The sequence below is a fragment of the Annulohypoxylon maeteangense genome (assembly GCF_022496945.1).
Source record: "Annulohypoxylon maeteangense strain CBS 123835 unplaced genomic scaffold GGS22scaffold_32, whole genome shotgun sequence".
Classification (NCBI taxonomy): domain Eukaryota; kingdom Fungi; phylum Ascomycota; class Sordariomycetes; order Xylariales; family Hypoxylaceae; genus Annulohypoxylon; species Annulohypoxylon maeteangense.
This window is the reverse complement of record NW_025953279.1, coordinates 97,212-117,778: the sequence shown is the minus strand read 5'-3', so window position 1 is coordinate 117,778 and position 20,567 is coordinate 97,212. Positions and strand designations below refer to the sequence as shown.

Here is a 20,567-nt window from a genome sequence, read left to right as displayed (position 1 = left end):
TGATCGTACAGATCGGTCTTCGAAGTGAAAACTACCGATCAAAGGCATGGTGATGGTAACATCCATAGATGGAATAGGTAGAATCGGATAGGTCAAATAGCAGAATCACAGATCGCGGCGAACTGCAAATCCATATTTTCGAGATGCTGCATCTAAAACGAACGTGCAACGTGGATTGAGTATGCTGACAATAGTTTCGTTTTCTTCGCGAATACGACCGCTCTTGCTTTACGAATCTTTCGACCGTTCCGATTATATTCTGCCAAGTATGCCTAGATATTTATTCAGTTGCGTGTATGAACGTGGTTGGGTAATGCCTATCTGCCATTAAGTCGTCGTAAGTCTCCTCGCATTAAAATGCCCAATCTAGTATTGGAATAATACGAGGAGAGATACGAGCAGATTATGATCTTACTCGACGAGCCGAGACTCACATAGCCACACTTACATAAACACACCAGGTTCTGTCAGTGTTAAAAGATGTTAGAAGTTGTTAGATCTTACATCTTCGAGAATATTTCTATCGACAAGCGCCTACCTAGATCTCTCGTTCTCTGGGAGAGGCACAGCAGAACAGCAGATCGGAAAGGACGGATTTATGAGATACACCTGAAATACGAAGGTACTCTAACCATGTCTCATTGGCTTGTAATTCTGGCGCGCGCCTAGAGACCTTAATCCGTCTGGGGACTAGTGCAGCTTGGCGGCTCAGGCGCCAAGATCTTCAGGGGTACGATGTACAACGAGCCTTCTGATTGCTCAATTCTGAGGGAGATTCGGCGGTCGGATACTGTGTAGCACATGCTTGACAGGCTTGATCTGTCAGGATTCAATGATCAACGGCAACTACTACCTGAGTACTTCCTTAGCTAATATTGAAAATCTCAACTTTTCTTTTTCAGCGTTCCAATATGTTCATGTAGAATTTTCATCTCTCAACCCCCAACTAATATGGTACAAGTTCGAACAAGTTCCAAACAGGTGCTGACTCATGACAAAGAGAATACGAAAAAAACTGGAAAACGAAATAAAGAAATAGGTAGGCTTTAAGTCTTGGTAATTCTAGGCGAAGGGGAAGCTGGTCAAATGGGTCTAGATGATTCGTTCGTCCTGGTTTTGGCCCTTGTTCCAGTGATCCCATTGATCCCATATTTTCCCGGCGAACAATCTCCACGATGGTCTGGGCTTTTTCTTGGCTAGCCAACCCAAGATGGGTTAATCTTTAGTCGACGTCCCTTCGTCTGTCACCTCCTGAATCCAAAAAACCTTGGCCAGACATTCTTTGCCAATGTAATTCGCCAGCTGACTAGGTGATTTGGTTATTGTCTTGTCCTTTTTACCTTTTTCATCTTTTTATGTCGTTGACGTCGAGTTCCACTCTCCTTAAGTCCCAAACCCTCTCGTCACCGACCTTGATAAAATCATAATAATATACATTCGTCCTCTACTATCACATGAGACGTTCATTATCGCTACTAGTCTAGATCTAACTAATTCACTTCTTTCACTCCTTCATTCCCTGTTTTTTTCTTCTCTTCCCGGTGATTCGTTGGTTTCGCTCGTTGCGCCCCTCTTCTTGAACAATACGCAAACAAACAATACGCATTTCACAAAATCATGGTGAGACTATCAACACCGCTGCTGGCGGCACTGGGCCTAGTCACCGGCACAGCATATGGAGCCCTCGATGTAAATCTCGATGATCCAGGTATGTACCTTTCTAATCCTTGATAATCCACGGTAAGCATTTTGTAAGTGAGGGAAGATAACTGACACCTCATCCTCATTAATTCAGCTTCAATTAAGTCGGCAGCTGCCTTAGTCGCTGAAGACCTTCTCACTTTCTATCATGGCGACGAGCCGGGCAATGTTCCCGGTATCTTGCCCGGTCCTCCCCCCGACGGCGACTACTACTGGTGGCAGGGAGGTGCGCTCTGGGGTACGATGTTAGACTACCGACACCACACCGGCGACAAATCCTATGACAAAACCGTGTCACAGGCACTACTGTGGCAGGTGGGTCCCAACGAGGACTTCATGCCGCCGAACTGGACGGCATCGATGGGTAACGATGATCAAGCGTTCTGGGGATTGTCTGCCATGCTGGCTACCGAAGTAGGATACACCGATCCACCGACAGATCAACCGCAATGGTTGGCGTTGGCGCAGGCAGTGTTCAATGAGCAGACGCATGAGGATCGAAGAGTGCCTAGCGGACGATGCAAGTGGGGTTTAAGATGGCAGGTCTATCCGTCCAACAACGGATACAACTACATTAACAGTACGTTAAGACAATACACTCCCTCATAGAGTATGGTGGACAAGGACCCGGGAACTAACACGACTGTAAGCCATCGCAAATGCATGTTATTTCAACATCGGTGCTCGACTAGCCCGCTACACGGACAACTCGACCTACGCTGATCTTGCGAACAAGACTTGGAATATCATTAGTGACCTAGGTTACATCTCAGACAAGTGGGATGTCTATGACGGTGCTCATTTACCGGATTGTACCGACATCAACAAAGCACAGTTTTCGTACAATGCAGCCATGTTGTTGCAAGGTGCCGCCTTCTTGTATAACTACGTATGTTACTCTTACCCCTAAGTCCTTGTATCATGGGGTTTTTTATGGATATCATGATATTTGCAGCTTTTTGGGCTTCGGTAATCTGAATCAGCTACTAACCGTGATTCAGACTGATGGCAGCCAAATCTGGAAAGATCGTATTGACAACCTAGTCGACCGCATGATTGAAATCTTCTTCCCTAACAACATTGCATACGAACCATCATGCGAGGGTACGAAGTGTAACGCCGATATGGAGTCTTTCAAGGGATATACTCACCGATGGATGGGCTCGACAATGCAACTAGCTCCTCACACGCGAGAGAAGATCTACCCCGTGCTGAAGGCCTCAGCTCAGGCAGCCGTCAAACAGTGCACGGGTGGTGATAACGGTCGATTCTGCGGTTTCCACTGGACCACGGGCGTCTTCGACAACAAGGTCGGCGCCGGTCAGCAGATGAACGTTCTTGGAGCTCTAATTAGTCTTCTATCACCTGATGCCACGCCGCCTCTAACCAACAGCACCGGTGGTACATCCCTGGGTGATGTGAATGCCGGTTCCGACGATCCTCTTGTGCCCACTTTCGCCCCCATAACCGGCGGTGACAAGGCAGGTGCCGGTATCCTCACAGCTATCCTCATTGCCGGTTCGCTCTCGGCCTTCGCGTGGATGAGCTTGGATTAAGTCAGACTCGGGTCCTAAGGGGTTATCGCAAAATTAAGGTTGAATGTACATCCGGCGTTGCACGTGTTTTGCAATCAATGATATTTTTTAGTTCAGGAATGAGAATACCCAGGTTTTCACATAAAAAGGAATTGTACATAGGCTCGGGCTCATAACTCTCCCGTTCTTCCTTTTTCAAGCTTGCCGTATGTCGTCTAGGGAGTTGCGAGGCGTACTTGGGTGATAGACCTTGAAATAACAAGAATACCTAGGAAAGAGAAGAGGACTAAGAAAGGGGATGAAAGGGGAGAGATGAGGGGAGGAGAATCAAAGAAATAATTAGATAAGATAAATTTGATGATGTCTAATTTGCTGCGTGCTGCAGTCCCGGATTTGTGTCATCGCTGTTTATCCTGGATTAACTAGAGTTAGATGGCGCGAAGGGAAGGGAATCGCCTCCGGCTTCCACACTTGTGATACATAGGTAGGTATTTTATTTATTGCGATGTCGATAAATCAAGGCTGCAGTTGACAGGCTGGGTTCACAATCCCACTAGCCGTCCTTACGGACCTACCTAACGAAGAAAATAGAGGGTGGTATCGATTATATTTCGAATTCAAATGTGTAGGTATTGGAATACTTCGATAATCAGTTCACTTCATGTAAGTTACTATGGATAGGACTAAAGCCTATGTACTATAACTTACCTAGGTAATGATCATGATTCAGCTTTGACTTTCCCGAGATAAATACCTAGATAGGTAAGTTGTATTCATGGGCGAATTCGAAGTCTTTAATATCCATTACCATTACAATTACAATTACCATGACAATGCTTTACGTTGTTTCGTTAGAAACCCTACGAGTCTTTCTTCTCACTGTAGTGTAGAAATACTTAGGTATTTACTTGTTCAATGATGCTCTTAAACAAGTTTCCATACTTCGAATTCCACCCACGACGCTTTTCCATTGCCAACTGGTATTTCTTGGAAATCGAGAAAAGTATAAGTTTAACAATCATTTCTTACTAGACCTGACAGATGAAGTCGGGGTGGACATATTTAGCCTGTAGCCTGTAATTTCGTGAATGTGAGAGGATCGTCCCTTGAAAGGTGGCACAACATACTGCCACGCTGTTTAGATAAACGAAAGCACTCCGCTGATTCGCATTCGCAAACTAGGTTCAAGGATCTTATTTCAGGCAAGATAATAATTTCAGCTATTGTGAAGCCTCTTGCTGAATTAACCGAGACCGATCCTTATGTGTTAAACCCGAGCCGATCCCTCGGCGGCAAGACATAAATCGCGGAGATCCGAATCCAAGTTTCAATGACCTTAATCTGACTTCAAGTCATCGATGGTGTTTATGTCTGTCCATAAAGCCACGTCAAGAAGAATTGGGCCACATTCGTTAATTTCGGAATCGGGTCTAACAATGTAAGGATGATAACTCGGCTCTAAAGGAGTCATACAATGACGACTATTGATACCGTGGTAGTGTTAGTAAACCTGATATTCTTATTGATTGATGTTGGTAACCTAGAATAAAAAGAAATATACATGCTGAAATGTGTAGTTGTCGTCATATGGAAACCCGAAGATTTCATCTCGAGTAAATAAGACGAAGCTACGAACATTATAAGTAGTACAAACATCTAGAAACTACGTCATTGGTCATATATGTGCACTATCACACGTGGGCTCTAAGGCAGGAGCAAAAACCTTGGCAGTTGCTTCGCAATTCGACAGGTTAGAAACAGTCACATTATGACTCGTACATTATTTAACGTTTAACTTTGCAAGGAAGTACCTGGTTGTAAGTATCAGCTCTGGAATGCCACGCTAAACAACGCTAAACCTCCAAGTTGGAATTCTTCTCCTTTTATTATACAGCACAGCCACATCTCTATCCATCTCACAAACGTTTAGACATCATTTTTTCCTACAATCTCTTCTTCCTTCCTGACTTACCTATCGATTTAACAGTAAACTTGTCTAGGAATTACCGTTTGAGAAATTCCGACTCCGGACCCCACATTAGGACAATACATATTGTCTCTTCTACATAGAATCTAGAGCCTCGACAGTCGAGTCTCCAGCTCTTAGTACAATTTAAAGAAGAACCGTCGAACGCTACATAGGTGGCTCATCAGCCCTACGTACGCTCGTTGGAGTTAAGCGTGGCACACAGTGTGTAAACTGTAAGTCCAATCTTCACCTTGTGCCTTTTAGAGAAGTGAGGCGGTGTTCCCCTGCCAGCTGCCAGCCTACATACCTGAGAACCCCACATCTCTAAGCTTGGTTTGTTTGGTCTACAAGCCGTTTAGCCGTCTCCCGTAGCAGCGTAGCAGTCTAGCAGCAGTCGCAACAAACGGGTCGGAGGTAAAATCTAAAGCTGCGAAACAACTTCGCTGATATCACTGGACAGAAAGCACGGGGGACGCGTTACACAACCGCTGACGAGAAAACGATAGAAGCAGAGAAGACAGTAATAGAGCTTGTGGGGGGTGTTGGAGACACAAAGCCTGATTAGCTTATAAGAGGGAGTATTCGTCTTACAGTTAGACGATACTCTCTCTTCGGGGGTTGATCGTGGAAGACAGAATGCGTAAGTTCTTACTTTTCTTAAATTTTATTTTCTTTTGTCCTATCATTTCTCTAGACTCCGGTCCTCTACATTATATTCCTTACACTCTCCGCTCCCTTCGGACACGTATTGTTATCGCCGCTTCGAATGAAGTCACGGCGCGGTGGTGCTATTCCGCGTATCTAGGTACCTACTAGGTACATACATTCATACGCACGATGGATCCATCCATCCACACACCCCAACATATACATTCAACGCTACGTTAATTCCGGCAAACTTCTGAGTGGGGGTGATCTTCTGCCGGCTTTTAGTCTTTTGGGAAACATATCTTGGAGGCGGTCGATATCGTTCCCATACTTCAAGCTCAAGCTCATATGCGGAGCTTATAATCATTGTTACCGTAAAGTTCGGGAGTTGCAGTATATCCCCTCTTCATCCCCTCTTCTCTTTAATCATACCAGTCATCGAAGTTAGAACAAAGAAACGGAATAAGAAAAAAAAAAAACTACTTGATTCTTTATTATTATTATTATTTGATTACGTCTTGGAAGTCAAGCCTCATATGTGGATCAACGCCATCCCAAAAAGCAAGGCGACAAAGCTAGTACACTACACAGTTTAGCATACACGTTATCAATCCCCAGGGGTCCAGTGACCAGTTGCCAAGCCGGTCTACCAAACTTACGTCGCCTCTGCTGGAAAAGGTTGATGACTGGCTTACAAGCCTTTGACCTGGGAACCAATCCGAGGACACCACTTGGGCTACCCCTGATAATTCAGATTACGCCTTGATCTTTCCCAATCAGAGCACTCCCCACGCCACCGTCCCGCCCCAATTTTCCAACTTGTTCTACGCCTATTTAGTCTAGGCTTCTCTCGCTCTCGCATTACATCCTCAACACGTTCCCCCCATCTTCCCGTTCTCCTTACAGAACAACCCACGACCTTGGCGTCGAATCTGCCAAAGCCGCATACATCGATGAAGGAAAGCTCGACTGATAAGGCCTCTCACATAGATCGCATACGCTCTTGGGCACGAGGTCACGCGTATGGAGGCTCAACACGGTCCACCGCGTCCAACAGTACTCCTGTTCTACCCTTAACTAACCCAACCGCACCCAATTCCCAGCACCACTCGGAAAAGGGTCAAGATGCTAGCGCCGGCAACCTCGCCGGTCACCACCAGGACCTCCCTAACGGCTCCGCAGACCACAAACTTCACCATGCCGGACCGAATAACGAAGATGCCGGTAAGTCAAGTTCGCCGGCATCTGAAATGGAGGGGACGGGGCCTGTCATAGACGAGAATAGTAGCAAGAAAAAACCAAACATTTTCATCGAAACTTGCCTTGAATTTAAAAAGGTCCTTCTCCATAGCTGGATCAACGTATTCTTGGTCTGCGTTCCGATCGGAATTGCCATCGCAAACATTCCGAATAGAAATGCCGGAGCTACATTCGGCGTTAACGCTGTTGCCATTATTCCTCTTGCGGCTCTCCTCAGTCATGCCACTGAATCCGTAGCTCGCAAGATGGGCGACACAATCGGCGCATTGCTTAACGTGACGTTTGGCAATGCCGTCGAATTAATTATTTTGTAAGTTGGATATCCTTGAAATTATGGTGTTGGATTTTACTAACAATTTGATAGCATGTAAGTTGAACCGCCATGACATTTATGTCGTCATTTCACGACTTGGTGTCGACACTCCACCGAATGTATCATCACTAACGTAATATTCATTTCTACAGCATTGCATTGGTCAAGGTAAATATACATACTCGCCGTCTCGTCAATCACGTCGCTAATTATATCTAGGGTGAAATTCGTATTGTTCAGGCCTCATTGCTAGGATCTATCCTTGCAAACTTGCTCCTTATTCTGGGCATGGCCTTCTTTTTTGGTGGTCTACGATTTCGCGAACAGGTCAGTCGAATGGCCACATTGCCCATTGTACGAAAATTGACATGTTCTAGATCTACAACAGCACCGTCACTCAGATGAGTGCTTGCCTGCTCAGTCTAAGCGTGATTAGTCTTATGTTGCCGGTTAGTTTTCTCGAGTTTTTTTTTTCTCTCCTTCAATCTATGAATTGTGCTTAACAAATTTGCCAGACTGCATTTCATGCATCGTTCAAGGACAAGGCCGAAGCAGACAGCGAGTCTCTCAAGATTAGTCATGGCGTCAGCGTCATTCTCCTTTTGGTTTATGTCATCTATCTTGGGTTCCAGCTGAAGTCTCATGCATACATGTATGAATCGACTCCTCAACACATCATTGATGAAGAAGCGACTCCTGGACCTGCTGCCGCATGGCTCGAATCGTCTGATTCTGACTCGAGCTCCTCTTCGGATTCGGACTCTGATAACTCGAATCACTCGAGAGAAACAATGTCAAAGCGGGTCAAACGTGTTATCCGTCGTGGACATCGCCGTAGAAAGTCTAGCGTTGCATCTATCGACACCGATGTGCCTCGTACACGAACTTCGTCTCTTGGAACTAACAACGCTAGCCCCACCCACGAAGGGTCTAGATCTAGTAACTCTGAACACGGCCCTGGCTTACTCCCTCGATTAGGTTCTAGAGGTAGTGACGAGGCTCTCGAAGAAGATGATGATGCCAAACCGCGCCGTAAGCATAAGCGTTCTAAACGCAAACATAAGCGTAGTAGAAAGACGTCTCTCCCTGTTGACGAAGAGGCCGCTCAACCAGAGAATATTGCTGCCCCTGGACCAGACGACACACACAATCCTATCACAAATACTGGAGAGCCTCGCCGTGTGGATTTCGCAGATGCGGTTGCTAATGTCGAGGGGGCATACGAAGTTACACCGACTGGTACTAAGCGTCCTTTCAACAACCTTCGTGTCCTGTCCCTTCGACCTGTGGCTAAGAGCCTAGCGCCTCCTGTTTTCACCCAAGGTTCTGAGATGGGAGCTACGCCTTCTGTTCCGCCTGGTCCCGTACCACGCGTCAGATACGGAATACGTAGAACAAATTCCCTTCCGGAGAGACTTAATCAGTACCAGTATCGACCCCCAGGAGCCATGATGCCCTCCCAAGTTCCAGTGTCGATTCTAACCGGCGGTACCGGTAAAGAGGGCGAGGAGCACGGAGACGACCTGTCACGTGGCGCGGCTATCATCATGTTACTCATCTCCACAGCGCTTGTCGCTTTGTGTGCCGAATTCATGGTGGATGCTATCGACGACGTGGTATCGAACAGTGCTCTCAAAGAAACATTTATCGGGTTGATTATCCTTCCCATCGTCGGTAACGCCGCAGAACACGTGACAGCCGTTTCGGTTGCGATGAAGAACAAGATGGATCTGGCAATCGGTGTGGCTATTGGTTCATCGATCCAAATCGCTCTATTCCTGACACCACTCGTGGTTATCATTGGCTGGATTATTGGTCAGCCTATGACATTGTACTTCACCCTCTTCGAGACCGTGTGTCTATTCGTATCAGCGTTTATAATCAACTTCCTGATCTTGGATGGACGAAGCAACTATCTCGAGGGCGCGCTGCTCTGCGCTACTTATGTCATCATTGCAGTTGTTGCATTCTTCTATCCTGAAGGTGATGCTGCCAGCTCTCTGGGTGCGTAAGAGGAGTTCCATCGCCCCATCGCAACAAAACGCCCTATTTATTTAGCAACGAGATACCATGATATTCGACATGAGCATGAGATATGTCTACCATTTATCACTGCTTTGGTATTCAGGGTATTGGGGGTTTCACGCAGATGGGTGACATGGTACATGGAATTTCGTATTATAGGGGAGGTACATGATTTTACGATTCTCTGACGAAGGTCGCTCGTCCTTTCGGGTCGACTTTTAACGATTGATTAATTTGGAATTTGAGTGAGCATTTGAAGATTTGCAGGAGACTAGCTGAGCCAGCCAACTTGGCCGCTCTGATCGGGATTGTGGTAACAAATAGCGCGTTGATAAAGACTCCGATTCTATTTGAGTCGTTTGAGTAAATTGACATTCCTTTCGACATACTTTGGATTTAATCCTGACCTTGAATAAACAATGTGATTCTGTAGTTCCATGCTTCCATGTATCAAGATAGTACTCGCAACCCCTTATTCATGTAATATTCATCCAAGTTTTTCTAAATTGTACCTGCCTCTCAATTACGTCACAGGTACCGTTGGCCTTCCTACATACGGTAGGTTCCTATTAATGGGTTGCAGTAGTTCATGTGTTAGAGTTAAGTTTGAGTGGGGTTGGGGTTTCCAGCCACGCGGGTCTTAGCTAGAGACTCTCATAAGGGTTCCAAGATTACCTATTTTAGATCGATTCGATTGAGGCTTAGGTAGAGAATTAAGTTCATGACAAATAACTTCAATTCACTCCAATTCAACTTGACGCTTACTCTTTGTTCTCTGTCACCTTTGCCATTCTATCTGAAGCTAATAGCAAACACGGGGCATATGGATTTGTCAGTAGCACAGCCTGAACAAGCAAATACTTCATTTGAACTTGCGTAACGCAACAAATCAGCTCGCTGTACTGCCCGTTTGGCTTACCCTTGGCCTCAGTCAGCTTGATTCAAGGTCTCACATACCTACACATAGTACATCGGCCTACATAAAAGCCAAAGGTCGCGGCAATAGCTACAAACGTCAACTTCTAAACTATTAACCCTCACCTAAACGCTCTATCTAAAATCCACTTAGTCTAGCTAGGCAGGTACCTACCTAATAAAAGGTAACTATACTTACCTATACTATAATATCAACGGTCTTGAAACACTATAATGTGTTTCGGACACAAAGATAACGCCGACGATACCGCTCCCAAACCCGCTCCAATTCGACCATCATCAAGCATCACAAAGCCAAAAGCCAGCATGCCGCAAGAATACGCGCCTCCGCCCGGCCCGCCGCCGTCTTACCCATCCCAATCTCAGTCACAGTCTCAATCTACCTACTATGCCCCACCGCCAGGACCTCCTCCTTCCCATTCCCAGTCCTACCAGCCTCCAGCAGGCCCACCGCCATCAGACATCAAGAATAACCCGTTCTTCAACCAGGGTCCCAATGCTGGATCCCAAGACGAGGAGTACGCCCCGCCACCCGGCCCGCCACCATCTCACGGACAGTCATCAAAACCACAGCACGACTGGGAGACAGCGGTTCCGGACACGGCACTACTACCCCCACCGCCCGATTTCTTCGCCGGATACGACCGCTCGCCCTCAAATAACGCATCTAAAGACGAATGCGAAGCAGGCGAATCCTGGTGTCGGGAGCACCCGCTCTACCACCCCGCACCTCTAAACGCCAACACAAGCGCCACCACAGCCGCCGTGTCAAGCGGCAACATAACCGTCTACGCACCCCCCTCCTACCTCGCGAAAGGGGGCACCCTAACGCAACCCGAACCCGGAGTCTGGCGCGGCCAAAGCACGCGCGGGATCCCAGACTCATGTCTAGCGACCTGGCCGCCCTTATACCAAGCCAGCGCGCACAGTCCGCTAACCACAGGGCGGACGAAGATTATATACTACGAAGTGCGCATCCTACACGACACCTCCCGAAACCCCGAAATCGGCCTCGCGCTCGGGTTTTCCGCGCCGCCGTACCCGGCCTTCCGACTCCCCGGATGGCATCGCGGCAGCGTGGCTGTGCATGGCGATGATGGACACAAATACATCAACGATCGATGGGGCGGGAAAGATTTCACGGGTCCGTTTCGGAAAGGGGAGACTATTGGGATAGGGATGGAGTTTGGGGCTAGGGAAGAAGGAGGGATCAGGACGCAGGTTTTCATGACGAGGGACGGGGTCGAGAGGGGGAGGTGGGATTTACATGAGGAGACGGATCGGGAGCAGGATTTACCTGTTACGGGGCTGGAGGGTTATCATGACTTGTGTGCTTCGGTGGGGTGTTTTGAGAAGGTGGGGTTTGAGATTGTGTTTTTGCCGGCGTTGTGGTTGTGGAGGGGGTATGAGGGTTGATTTATGCCTTTGGCTTGTGTGGTTGCTGGTTTGGGGGATGAGGGTTAGCGATGGGTTTATGGTGGCTAGGGGTACGAGCGTTAAGGAGGGAGGTTGTTATTAAGCGTAGGTAGCGATGTATATACCTAGAGGCTTGGTGTAAATTTGATATTAGCAATGTTTGCTCTTTTGCCTGGATTACACTTGCAGAATTTATGGAATATGTAATCGACCTGTACACGCTTCAGGTATTGTACGATATTTTACAGAATAGTAATGGTCACTTCAGGTCAATCAGTGATAGTTCTTGATAGTTCTGCTTCCTTCACGGACAAGTCAGACTACAGGGAAATAAGTCCAAGAAAAGTAAAGGAACGGATGGATATCTCTGTAACTGATTCGGTACGTATCATGATTCCCCTCCCTCTAGTAGGAAAGAAGATAGCAAGTAAGGAGATCTAATCAGAATTTCTCCCACGCTATAGGACTCCCATATCTTCAAAGACATTGCCGTGTCCTTTATCCCCAGCAACTGCGTAACTTATCAACGTTCGTTCAATCATAACCTGCCCGCCATCCTTGTAGCTCCGTTAGAGACATCATTGTCTCTGAGAAGTCAATCGGAAATTGTCTGAGCACCCTCGAATGCATCGCTAGGGTCAAGGGTGATCCAGCCCTTAACAGAACCGGCTTCGATACAGATCATGTTCTTGAAGCCGTCCTTAGGCTCGAAATCGCCCATTCCTGCAGCCTTGTCCGTCCACGGGTTCCAGACCACAACATCCTTAAGGTTGTCTCTGACGATGCTGAAAACGGTTTCACCATCCTCCGTGACGACTACTGGACTCGAGGGTCCTTTAGCCGGAGAGTAAACTCGGTCTACCTCGCCTGCGATGGTTACAGCGCCAGACTGTTTCTTCTCCTTAGCGGCATCCACCTTGTCGACGTAGTCTGATTCCTCAAGACCCGTGACCTGGATCTTGGAGATATCCTATTCGGCGAAGTAAACGTTAGCTAGATTCCTTCGAAATTTAGGTTATACGCCAAAAACTAGAATATGAGATATATTTACCTCGACTCGTAGATAAGTGTGCATCAGAGTCTGGAACTCGATGGGCTGGTTACCGTCATTAGTAACGACGATACTCGTGCTCAGGTTTTCCGGAGTCAATGTGACGCTGTAGATGATAGAGAAGGTGTAAGGCCACAGGCTCTTAACCTGGTCGTCGAGGGTCGCGGAAGAGAGGCCGAAGTCTAGCTTGACGGAGATGTCGGAAGGGCTGGCCGACTCGGAGCTCGACTTGCCTAGGAACTCCCATCGCGAGTTGCGCGCAAAGCCGTGCTGCGGTAATTTCGAGGTCGCGGCATGGTCCGGAGCTGTACCGAATACCTACGAATCGGTTGATATTATTAGCAAACGGTTCACTTTTGTTTTCACTTTCACTTTCACTTTCGCTGTCGCTATTGCAGCTACCATACTTGGAATGACTCCACATAACATATAATTCGCCAATGGAGATGCATCAAATTATACGGACAAAGAAAGGGAGGAGGGGTAGCTTACGGGAAACACCAAAGGAATACCACCTCGCACGGCTTTGGATCCGTCAAGCTTGGCGGCGTCCGATAGCCAGAGCTTCTCGATTCCGAATCGGTTCTTCCAGCTGATGACGGTCGCGCCGTAGAGTAAGACTTCGACACTCTCGCCGGCGGGCAACACAGCCGTTACGCGCGAATTCTCATGAGAGAAGTTAACCTGAGGCTGAGGAGGAAGACCCGGGGTGGTGGCCAGCGCCGTCGGTCTGTTTCGTCTGTCAACCATCGTCGCTAGTCGATTGCTCTAGTCACTTGGTAAGTTCGGGACGTTAAACTAGGACGGTTTAAATTGACGACTAAATAAATGTGTGGGTAATTTCTGAAATAGTAGATGGTAGGATACAGTTTAGTTAGAGGTTCAATAGAAGATGGTGATGTCAAGAAGTATAAATAGACAAGGAAGGTGGTAGTATCGTAAGGTGAATGCTATGGCGGGGTACGAGTGATAAATGATAAAGTAAATATTCCGTACTCCTGGGTTTTGTTGGTGGGGTAATCGCACCTGCCCTATAACTTCCTACTATTAAAGATGCTAACCGATAATCGAGGCAGGAGCCCTTAGTTGTTTGTTAAGCCGAAGTTTCAGGTAGCTGCTACGTAGGTATGTATTAACTGTCGAAGAAACGGAGAATGATCAAACTGAACAACTATAGAGGAAATTTGTTTGGAATCCGGAAACGAAAGAAAAATTGGTGGAGATCGAAAAGTCAAGAGGTTTGAGGTTCGGTCGATCTTCAGCTTCAACCGAGAGGAGCCACCAAATAAGGTACTTAGCTTACAGATCCGTTAGAAAGAAGGTGCACATGTGGTGGAGTATAACGATACATTCGTATACTTTGTAGTAGCACCGCATAACCTGAAACGTCTATCTTCTCCCCTCCAGTCCCCTACAGTCCCTTCCTACCCGCACTACCGCAGCACCTACCTATGGGAAGTCGGCACCTAATCGGAGCACGCCCAATAGAAGGAATATTTTCCGACTATTCTTTATTTCAGGTGCGTCCGGTGCGTTGTTATTTGGGCTTACCTCATCTCAAGTGTTACCTGGTGCTATTACCCGTTGTTATACCTGTTGCTATACCTGTTACTATATAGGCAGTTTCATGTGATATCACCTGACATTTTATCAATTGACTTTCAACTTGATAGGCAGTATTTAGCGGAGGAATATGCCGTGGCAGCCTGAGTCATTTTGTCGCCTCTGATTTTCTGCGTCATTTTAGATGTGGTACGTAAGAGGTTTACGGTGAAGCGTCTTTTTTTTGGTCAGGAGGGTGTGTTGGCCGTGGTGATCAAGACGATCAAGGAGCCTTGAAATATTTGGCTTTAGACGACGATCTAGCTGGGCAATGACGTTGGCAAGTCATAGAATGTCGGTAACATGGTAGTATCTTGCGGAGTTAGCAGTGGAATCAGCAGTATCTATAAATCAACTCCCGTAAGTAGGTAGCACGTATAGCAAGCATATCACATAGGATCCTAGTCGACAAGTAATAGAATAAGTATAGAAGTAGTGTAAATGAATTCGATTCATGTAGACCGGTCGTCTACTTCGCGCCTTAAACTCCACGCCAATGCCCGTCATAAACCGGTCCAGTCCAACAGGTAGGAATTAGTTGTCATTCCCTTCCAGTCATTTTTATATATACCTCCCCGTCATACAACCTAGTGTCGGCCTCGGCTCTCTGCCTGATATAGTTCCTTTTTGATATCGAAGAACATATCCTCGATCTTGTTGACCTCATCTCGGGTCAACCTTGCCGTACGAAGACCCTCGAGGCTACCCTTTAGAGCATCCATGATTATTTCTGCCTGGGATTTCTGAATTATTGGTTCCTCAACGTGACGTGGCTCTTCGATCACCCTCTGGACTGTGTCTGTTATTTCCTTAGCGTCTTCTGCCTGATCCACAACCTCCGCGTCTGCGTTGACGATTTGCATATCTTCATCCATCATTTCGGCGGGAGTAGGCCCAAATTCTGATTGTTGAGATGCTTCGGTAATGATCTGTAGATTGACCGCTTCCGTATCAGACTCACGTTCAGATTCTCGTTCTATGAGACTGTCGTCGAAGCTCACAGGTGACGAGTCTGGCTGGTCTTGCTGGACTGGTCCTGTAGCTATGGGTTCTTGTACCTCACTGAAAGACATATCTGTGTCTAATTCCATGCCTCCGTCCACTGCCACAGTAATCTTATTTGCAACTGTAGTATCGTCTTCGGAGATATGGCTGTTATACACTGATTCTGTGTTTGCTTCTGCTTCCACTTTGGTCTCGACCTCCGCATTAGCTTCAGCATTCTTACGATGTTTCCGCTTCTTGTGGCTGCTGTTTGGTTCGTGACCTTTCTCCGCCTGTCGCTTCCTCTTCCTCTTCGATCTTTTACTCGATGAGCGTGGGGTTTCTATCTCTGCAGATGAGGTTGGAGCAACAGGTGATTGGAAATCTCCATCCTTCTTGGATTGGCTTCTTGTTTTTCTTGATCCTAAATCAACTGTAAAGGATTCCACATCCGACTTATCTGCCCTTCGTTGTTTCTCCGGTGACTCTTTGCTGGTCTTGGATTGAGAACCAGATTTCCTAGAATCAAGCTCGACAACTAGACGAGCAAAGCTTCGCTCTTCTCCATCACTAAGTTCGAAAGAGCGATCTTTAGGTTGAGACGACGACATGGTGTTTTCCTCGATCTGTTTCTTTGCCGCCGCATTGCTACGAAGCGTACGAGGTGTTCTAGGAACTTGACTGCTAAGAGCGTCCACAAATACCTCGCGTTCAGATCGGAGTGATGATCCTAGTGCCTTACCCATCGAACGAGTCGTTCGCGGCGTCAGCGCTTGGGTATCGGGTTGGTCTTGGGCGCTATATTGTACACCTCCAGAATCAAGTTCTGATTTAGGTTTGGCCCTCGGTGTTTCCTCCTCATCATGGTCTGATGTTCCCATATCACCTTGATCAATTTCCATATCTTCTTGCTCTACATGAGATTCGCTGAAAAATATCGGTTGTTGTTTTGGCACTGGGGATCCGGGCACAGGCGAGGATGATACCGGGAATTCTAGGAACATGGCGCTACTCTTAGACTGTGGCCTCATCTCCTCGAGTAGGTTTCGGCGTGGTTCAGGTGGCGAAGATGGGACGTCATCAACCATCTCGTGGTCATCAATGATGGGAGCTTGACCACGTCGTGGAGTCGGTGTCGAAGACACGTAATCTTCAAGTTCGCGACTGCGCTCAGGTGTGGCGGCCCTTGTACTTTGAAGATCTTTCTTCTCCTGGTGTTGAGCTGTAGGATGAGGCGACTTTCGTTTCTCTGCGCTAGATCGGATATGAGGGAACATTGCAGCATTTTCTCGTTGCCGCTCACGGACTTCTTTTTGACGATCTGTTAACATTTGAGACTCTGCTACGTCTTGGCTAGGCGAGGACGATTCGATCGGGGCAAATTGAATCTGAGAATCATCATGACGCGGTCTAGGAGTAGTGCCCTGTCGAACCGATCTTGGCCGAGAGGTATTCGGAGTGATGTCGGGCCGGCGTTCACTAGATAGCGAAAGCCGCACAGGCTCAGGTGTGGCAGATCGCCTCGAAGACGGTCGATCCGTTGTAGGTGTTTGATGGAGGCTTGCATTGTCTAGGGGTGGATTCGACACCTCCAAATCATCCTGGGATTCGACGAAGGATATTTCTGGTCCAGCGGATCCATACAATGAAAGATCCAAGCCGGGAAGCACAATATCAACACAGGAATGAATGGAAACGAGTACCTCCTTAAGCTTCTCCGGATACTGTATCTCTTCAGCGTGTTCAAAAGTATGATTCCATACAGCTGAAACGGCGTTTACGATATCCTTGTGTTTACTTAGAAAGGCGGCACATAGCAGCTCCTCGATAGCGTCAAGTTGCAAGTTGTCAGACGAATCTCTATCTGAAAGCAAGCCGCAGATTCGACTCCACAAAGCCTTGACCTATTAAATTGTTAGACGAGATTGTAAAATAATTCAAAGATGAATTTGGCACTTACAGCTTCAGACACTTTTGAGGACTGCCTACTGCTATACTTGGTATCCGCGTCTTGAACCCAAAAGCTAATTCCGTCTTGCAGCTGGAGCAGCGATTTCAAGACGAGTGAGGGATTACATCGAGCTAGAAAGCTAGTAATTTCTGTGAGTAAAGGTGCTATAATCTCATTTTCATCGTATTGCACGAAGTGAAGATATGCGATCCTTAGTAGGTGGTTCGTGAGACGGTAAAAATTGTCAAAGGGGTCGAAAGAAGCAGATCGCGACCCAGCAATCGATGTTCCCCAGAGACGCCGTCGGGCGGCATCGAGTGCCTGTCGGTCACGGGGTTGCCTTGCGGCGGCTACCAACTCGATACTAGTTTTGAATAGGTTATATGGCATGGCATCTTCGCATGATGAAGTGAACTCCCAAAGGCTCTTAGCAAATGGTTCCACTATCATGATAGCACATCCAGCCTCGCCTGCTTCATACGTAACTCGAGTAACCAATAGTTGAAAAAGAGAATGCCACTGTTCCCAAGGTAAATTGGGTGTTGATTTAATACCCCTTTCGAGATGTTTGACGATCTCACGATATTCGTGACCGATCGTCGTTGGTTGGCTGCTGGAAGTATTGGTCTGGTAACTGGATTGGCTGCTTTCTAGAGATAGAGAGAGAATGTCGGATATGAAGACCCATGACCCATAGGAACAAGAGACATCTCCCGGTAATGTCTGCATCAACTCCCGTGCCAAGTCAACTTTTCCATTGGAAGATGGTCGGGAGAGTATGAAGGGGTCGAAAACAACCCTGATTAGGTTCAATAATCCATCATTATCTGGGACCCCGGGAGGTAGCGTGGAGAGCATGGAAAACAAATGGTGAAGAGGAGTTCGGACAAGGCCTTGGCTTTTCCCCGAGCGATTTGAAGGTGTAGCAACGAGCTTGAACGACTTCTCGTTTTGTGAATTCTGTAACGAGAGCAGCTTCTCAGTGAAAGGCAATACGCCTAGTGATTCGGCCATCGTCGAAATGTATGTTTGTGTTGCGTCTAGGAATTTTTGCTGGGAGTCGGGCTCGACATCCGGTTGCCCAAGTCCATTAGACCATATCGAAACCAAAGTATTGAAAGACTGTGCCATGAAGGTGGCCGTTTCGGAGGATACCTTCACCTCCTTGGATGCGGCAGTCGCCACGGCGCCGACAAGGGCTCGCCAGAGTCGGCAAGAAGGTGATTCTGGGTTGGCAAGTTCCAGAAATGTACTCTTTAGGATGGGTTCTACGATATCAAATACTCTTTTCGCGTTTCGTCTGACCCACTTTGGATCCAACGCGGGTAATTCGTCAGGCCTAATCAGTGTATTCTCGGCAACTCGATCTTCTTTCCATAATCGAGCTGTTGAGGAATTGAATAAGCTGGTCAACATTAAAATGGATTGAGTTAGGTTCTCCGGGGGTATAGGAGCAGTCTTGTCTACGGACTTGCCGTCCACTTTGAGAGGAGTTAGCTGTAATATTAAAGGCTGAACGCATATATTCCAGTAACTTTCGATCCGCGTAGCGCTTGAGTTTGGCCCGAATGCATAGTAGTAGAGATTGCAAACACCAGCCACGACTACTTTCCGTATTTCATCTGCTTGCTTGTTTCCACCTTTCCTTCGCAACTGACTGAGGAAAGGTTGGCAGATGGTTCCGATAGTCTTCGAAAATGAAGACTCGTTGAAATGTAGGCAGTATACCAGGCGGTTCCATGCATAGTTGGCCTCAAGCTTGGTGTGATAGTCTCCGCTATTGAAACAACGTTGAATGATCTCGAGAAACGGAGTGAAAAATTCCCATCGGTCAACTGGACATCGAAGGAGAAGGATGATGACGCTCCAGACTTGAGGGACAGAGGCGGATTCAGTTTTATCTTTCGTCATACTCATCAATCTTTCCATGTAATACTCAATATACCGTGTCTCCTCGACCTGTAATTGAAGTATTTCCATTACTCTTCTGGATAGTTGCTTTTCTTTCCCAACTGCGAAACTAGCCTCTAGACCTAGTGCGATGGCAGAGAGACGGATCTCTTTCAAGCTACTAAGCATGTCGGTGAACAGATCTAAAAGCCAATCTGAATGTGTAGCCATTTGAGATTTTGCTTGCTTGACTAATCTTCGATATATCAATATGCGAGACATGATAATGCTTTTGCCCTTGATATGCTCTTCGATCTTATGGAGAGTAGTTATGAGTCGACCGACACGATCCGCCGTCATAACCTTCCCAGAAAAATCCTGGCAGGCCACAACTTGCATCAGATGTCTAATTACGTCCTTAGGTATTAAAGGGTCGTCGAAAGATTTGATACAATGATCGATGATAAATATGCCGAAGTCGGATGATAAGGTCGATGCGATGGCGGGGAAATGAAAAAAGGTGCAGAGAAGTGTGAGGGCGTGGTTCACCATGGACGAATCGATCGTCCCGCTCGAGTCCTTTGTGGTGACATCTCGTTGAATAAATTGCATAAACAGGCTCATCTTGTCGTGAAGTGCGATTCGATCGGGCAAGTTATTCGACGCTTTCAACGCTCGCGCCAACATTGTATACGCATCGATCTTGGAATCCCGATCCGCGCCGGCTAACTGTTTAATGGTGGAATCTAACATGGTGACGATGTTAATTTGCCCGATCCCCTCGTCGCCGGAAGCTAGAAGTTCTAGAGAGTTACGCAGTATGGGGCTTGAGGTTTGCTTGAGGATGGATTTGACGGGTTTAACGGAATTCACCGATGAGAGAGCGGATGCGGGTGTAGCTTGCTTTCGAACATTTTCCTTGCCAGCATAGGTTGGAGCCTCGCGATACTCGGCTTGTGACAAAAATCCGACCTTCTTCCTCGATCTTCGGGAGCTGACGTTTGAAGGATCGGCGATATCTGAAGTGTAGTTCGGGGGTGTATGAAGGTTTAGTCGAGTATCTATAGGTTGACTTGAGAGGATCTGCTTTGATGATGAAGGGACGTCTTGTTTCTTCTCTCGCGGTGGTGTTGGCGGTCTCGTGGGCAAAGATTCCAAACTTCTTGGAACCGATGCTACTTGCGATACCATAGCTGCTTCAACCCACAACACCTACCACAAGAATTATCCAGAAACCCGGATATCGTATTATACGAGAGAGCAACCATTAATTAATCTCAATTGCA

General features: G+C 47.0%; 5 protein-coding genes across 5 annotated transcripts; 3 read left to right on the top strand and 2 right to left on the bottom strand.

Moving 5' to 3' along the window:
* Window positions 1-1,044: 1,044 nt before the first annotated feature.
* On the top strand, window positions 1,045-3,610 carry GGS22DRAFT_176074 (mannan endo-1,6-alpha-mannosidase). The gene is made up of 4 exons (XM_047963360.1): window positions 1,045-1,708; window positions 1,796-2,281; window positions 2,352-2,590; window positions 2,703-3,610. Exons 1-4 carry the CDS (start codon window positions 1,618-1,620, stop codon window positions 3,255-3,257), a joined length of 1,371 nt encoding a protein of 456 aa, XP_047813899.1. The 5' UTR covers window positions 1,045-1,617; the 3' UTR covers window positions 3,258-3,610.
* Window positions 3,611-6,221: 2,611 nt separating this feature from the next.
* On the top strand, window positions 6,222-9,837 carry GGS22DRAFT_176072 (calcium/proton exchanger). Its single transcript, XM_047963359.1, has 5 exons — window positions 6,222-7,423; window positions 7,579-7,594; window positions 7,646-7,753; window positions 7,804-7,875; window positions 7,942-9,837. Exons 1-5 carry the CDS (start codon window positions 6,807-6,809, stop codon window positions 9,436-9,438), a joined length of 2,310 nt encoding a protein of 769 aa, XP_047813898.1. The 5' UTR covers window positions 6,222-6,806; the 3' UTR covers window positions 9,439-9,837.
* Window positions 9,838-10,157: 320 nt separating this feature from the next.
* On the top strand, window positions 10,158-12,023 carry GGS22DRAFT_176068 (uncharacterized protein). Its single transcript, XM_047963358.1, has one exon. It carries the CDS (start codon window positions 10,601-10,603, stop codon window positions 11,801-11,803), a length of 1,203 nt encoding a protein of 400 aa, XP_047813897.1. The 5' UTR covers window positions 10,158-10,600; the 3' UTR covers window positions 11,804-12,023.
* Window positions 12,024-12,060: 37 nt separating this feature from the next.
* On the bottom strand, window positions 12,061-14,115 carry GGS22DRAFT_176065 (galactose mutarotase-like protein). The gene is made up of 4 exons (XM_047963357.1): window positions 13,881-14,115; window positions 13,347-13,622; window positions 12,855-13,172; window positions 12,061-12,773 (listed from the first exon to the last, which is right to left on the bottom strand). Exons 2-4 carry the CDS (start codon window positions 13,602-13,604, stop codon window positions 12,399-12,401), a joined length of 951 nt encoding a protein of 316 aa, XP_047813896.1. The 5' UTR covers window positions 13,605-13,622; window positions 13,881-14,115; the 3' UTR covers window positions 12,061-12,398.
* Window positions 14,116-14,862: 747 nt separating this feature from the next.
* GGS22DRAFT_198383 (uncharacterized protein) lies at window positions 14,863-20,562 on the bottom strand. Its single transcript, XM_047966127.1, has 2 exons — window positions 17,401-20,562; window positions 14,863-17,344 (listed from the first exon to the last, which is right to left on the bottom strand). The coding sequence occupies exons 1-2, from the start codon at window positions 20,470-20,472 to the stop codon at window positions 15,044-15,046; spliced, it is 5,373 nt and encodes a 1,790-aa protein (XP_047813895.1). The 5' UTR covers window positions 20,473-20,562; the 3' UTR covers window positions 14,863-15,043.
* Between the last annotated feature and the right edge of the window lie 5 nt (window positions 20,563-20,567).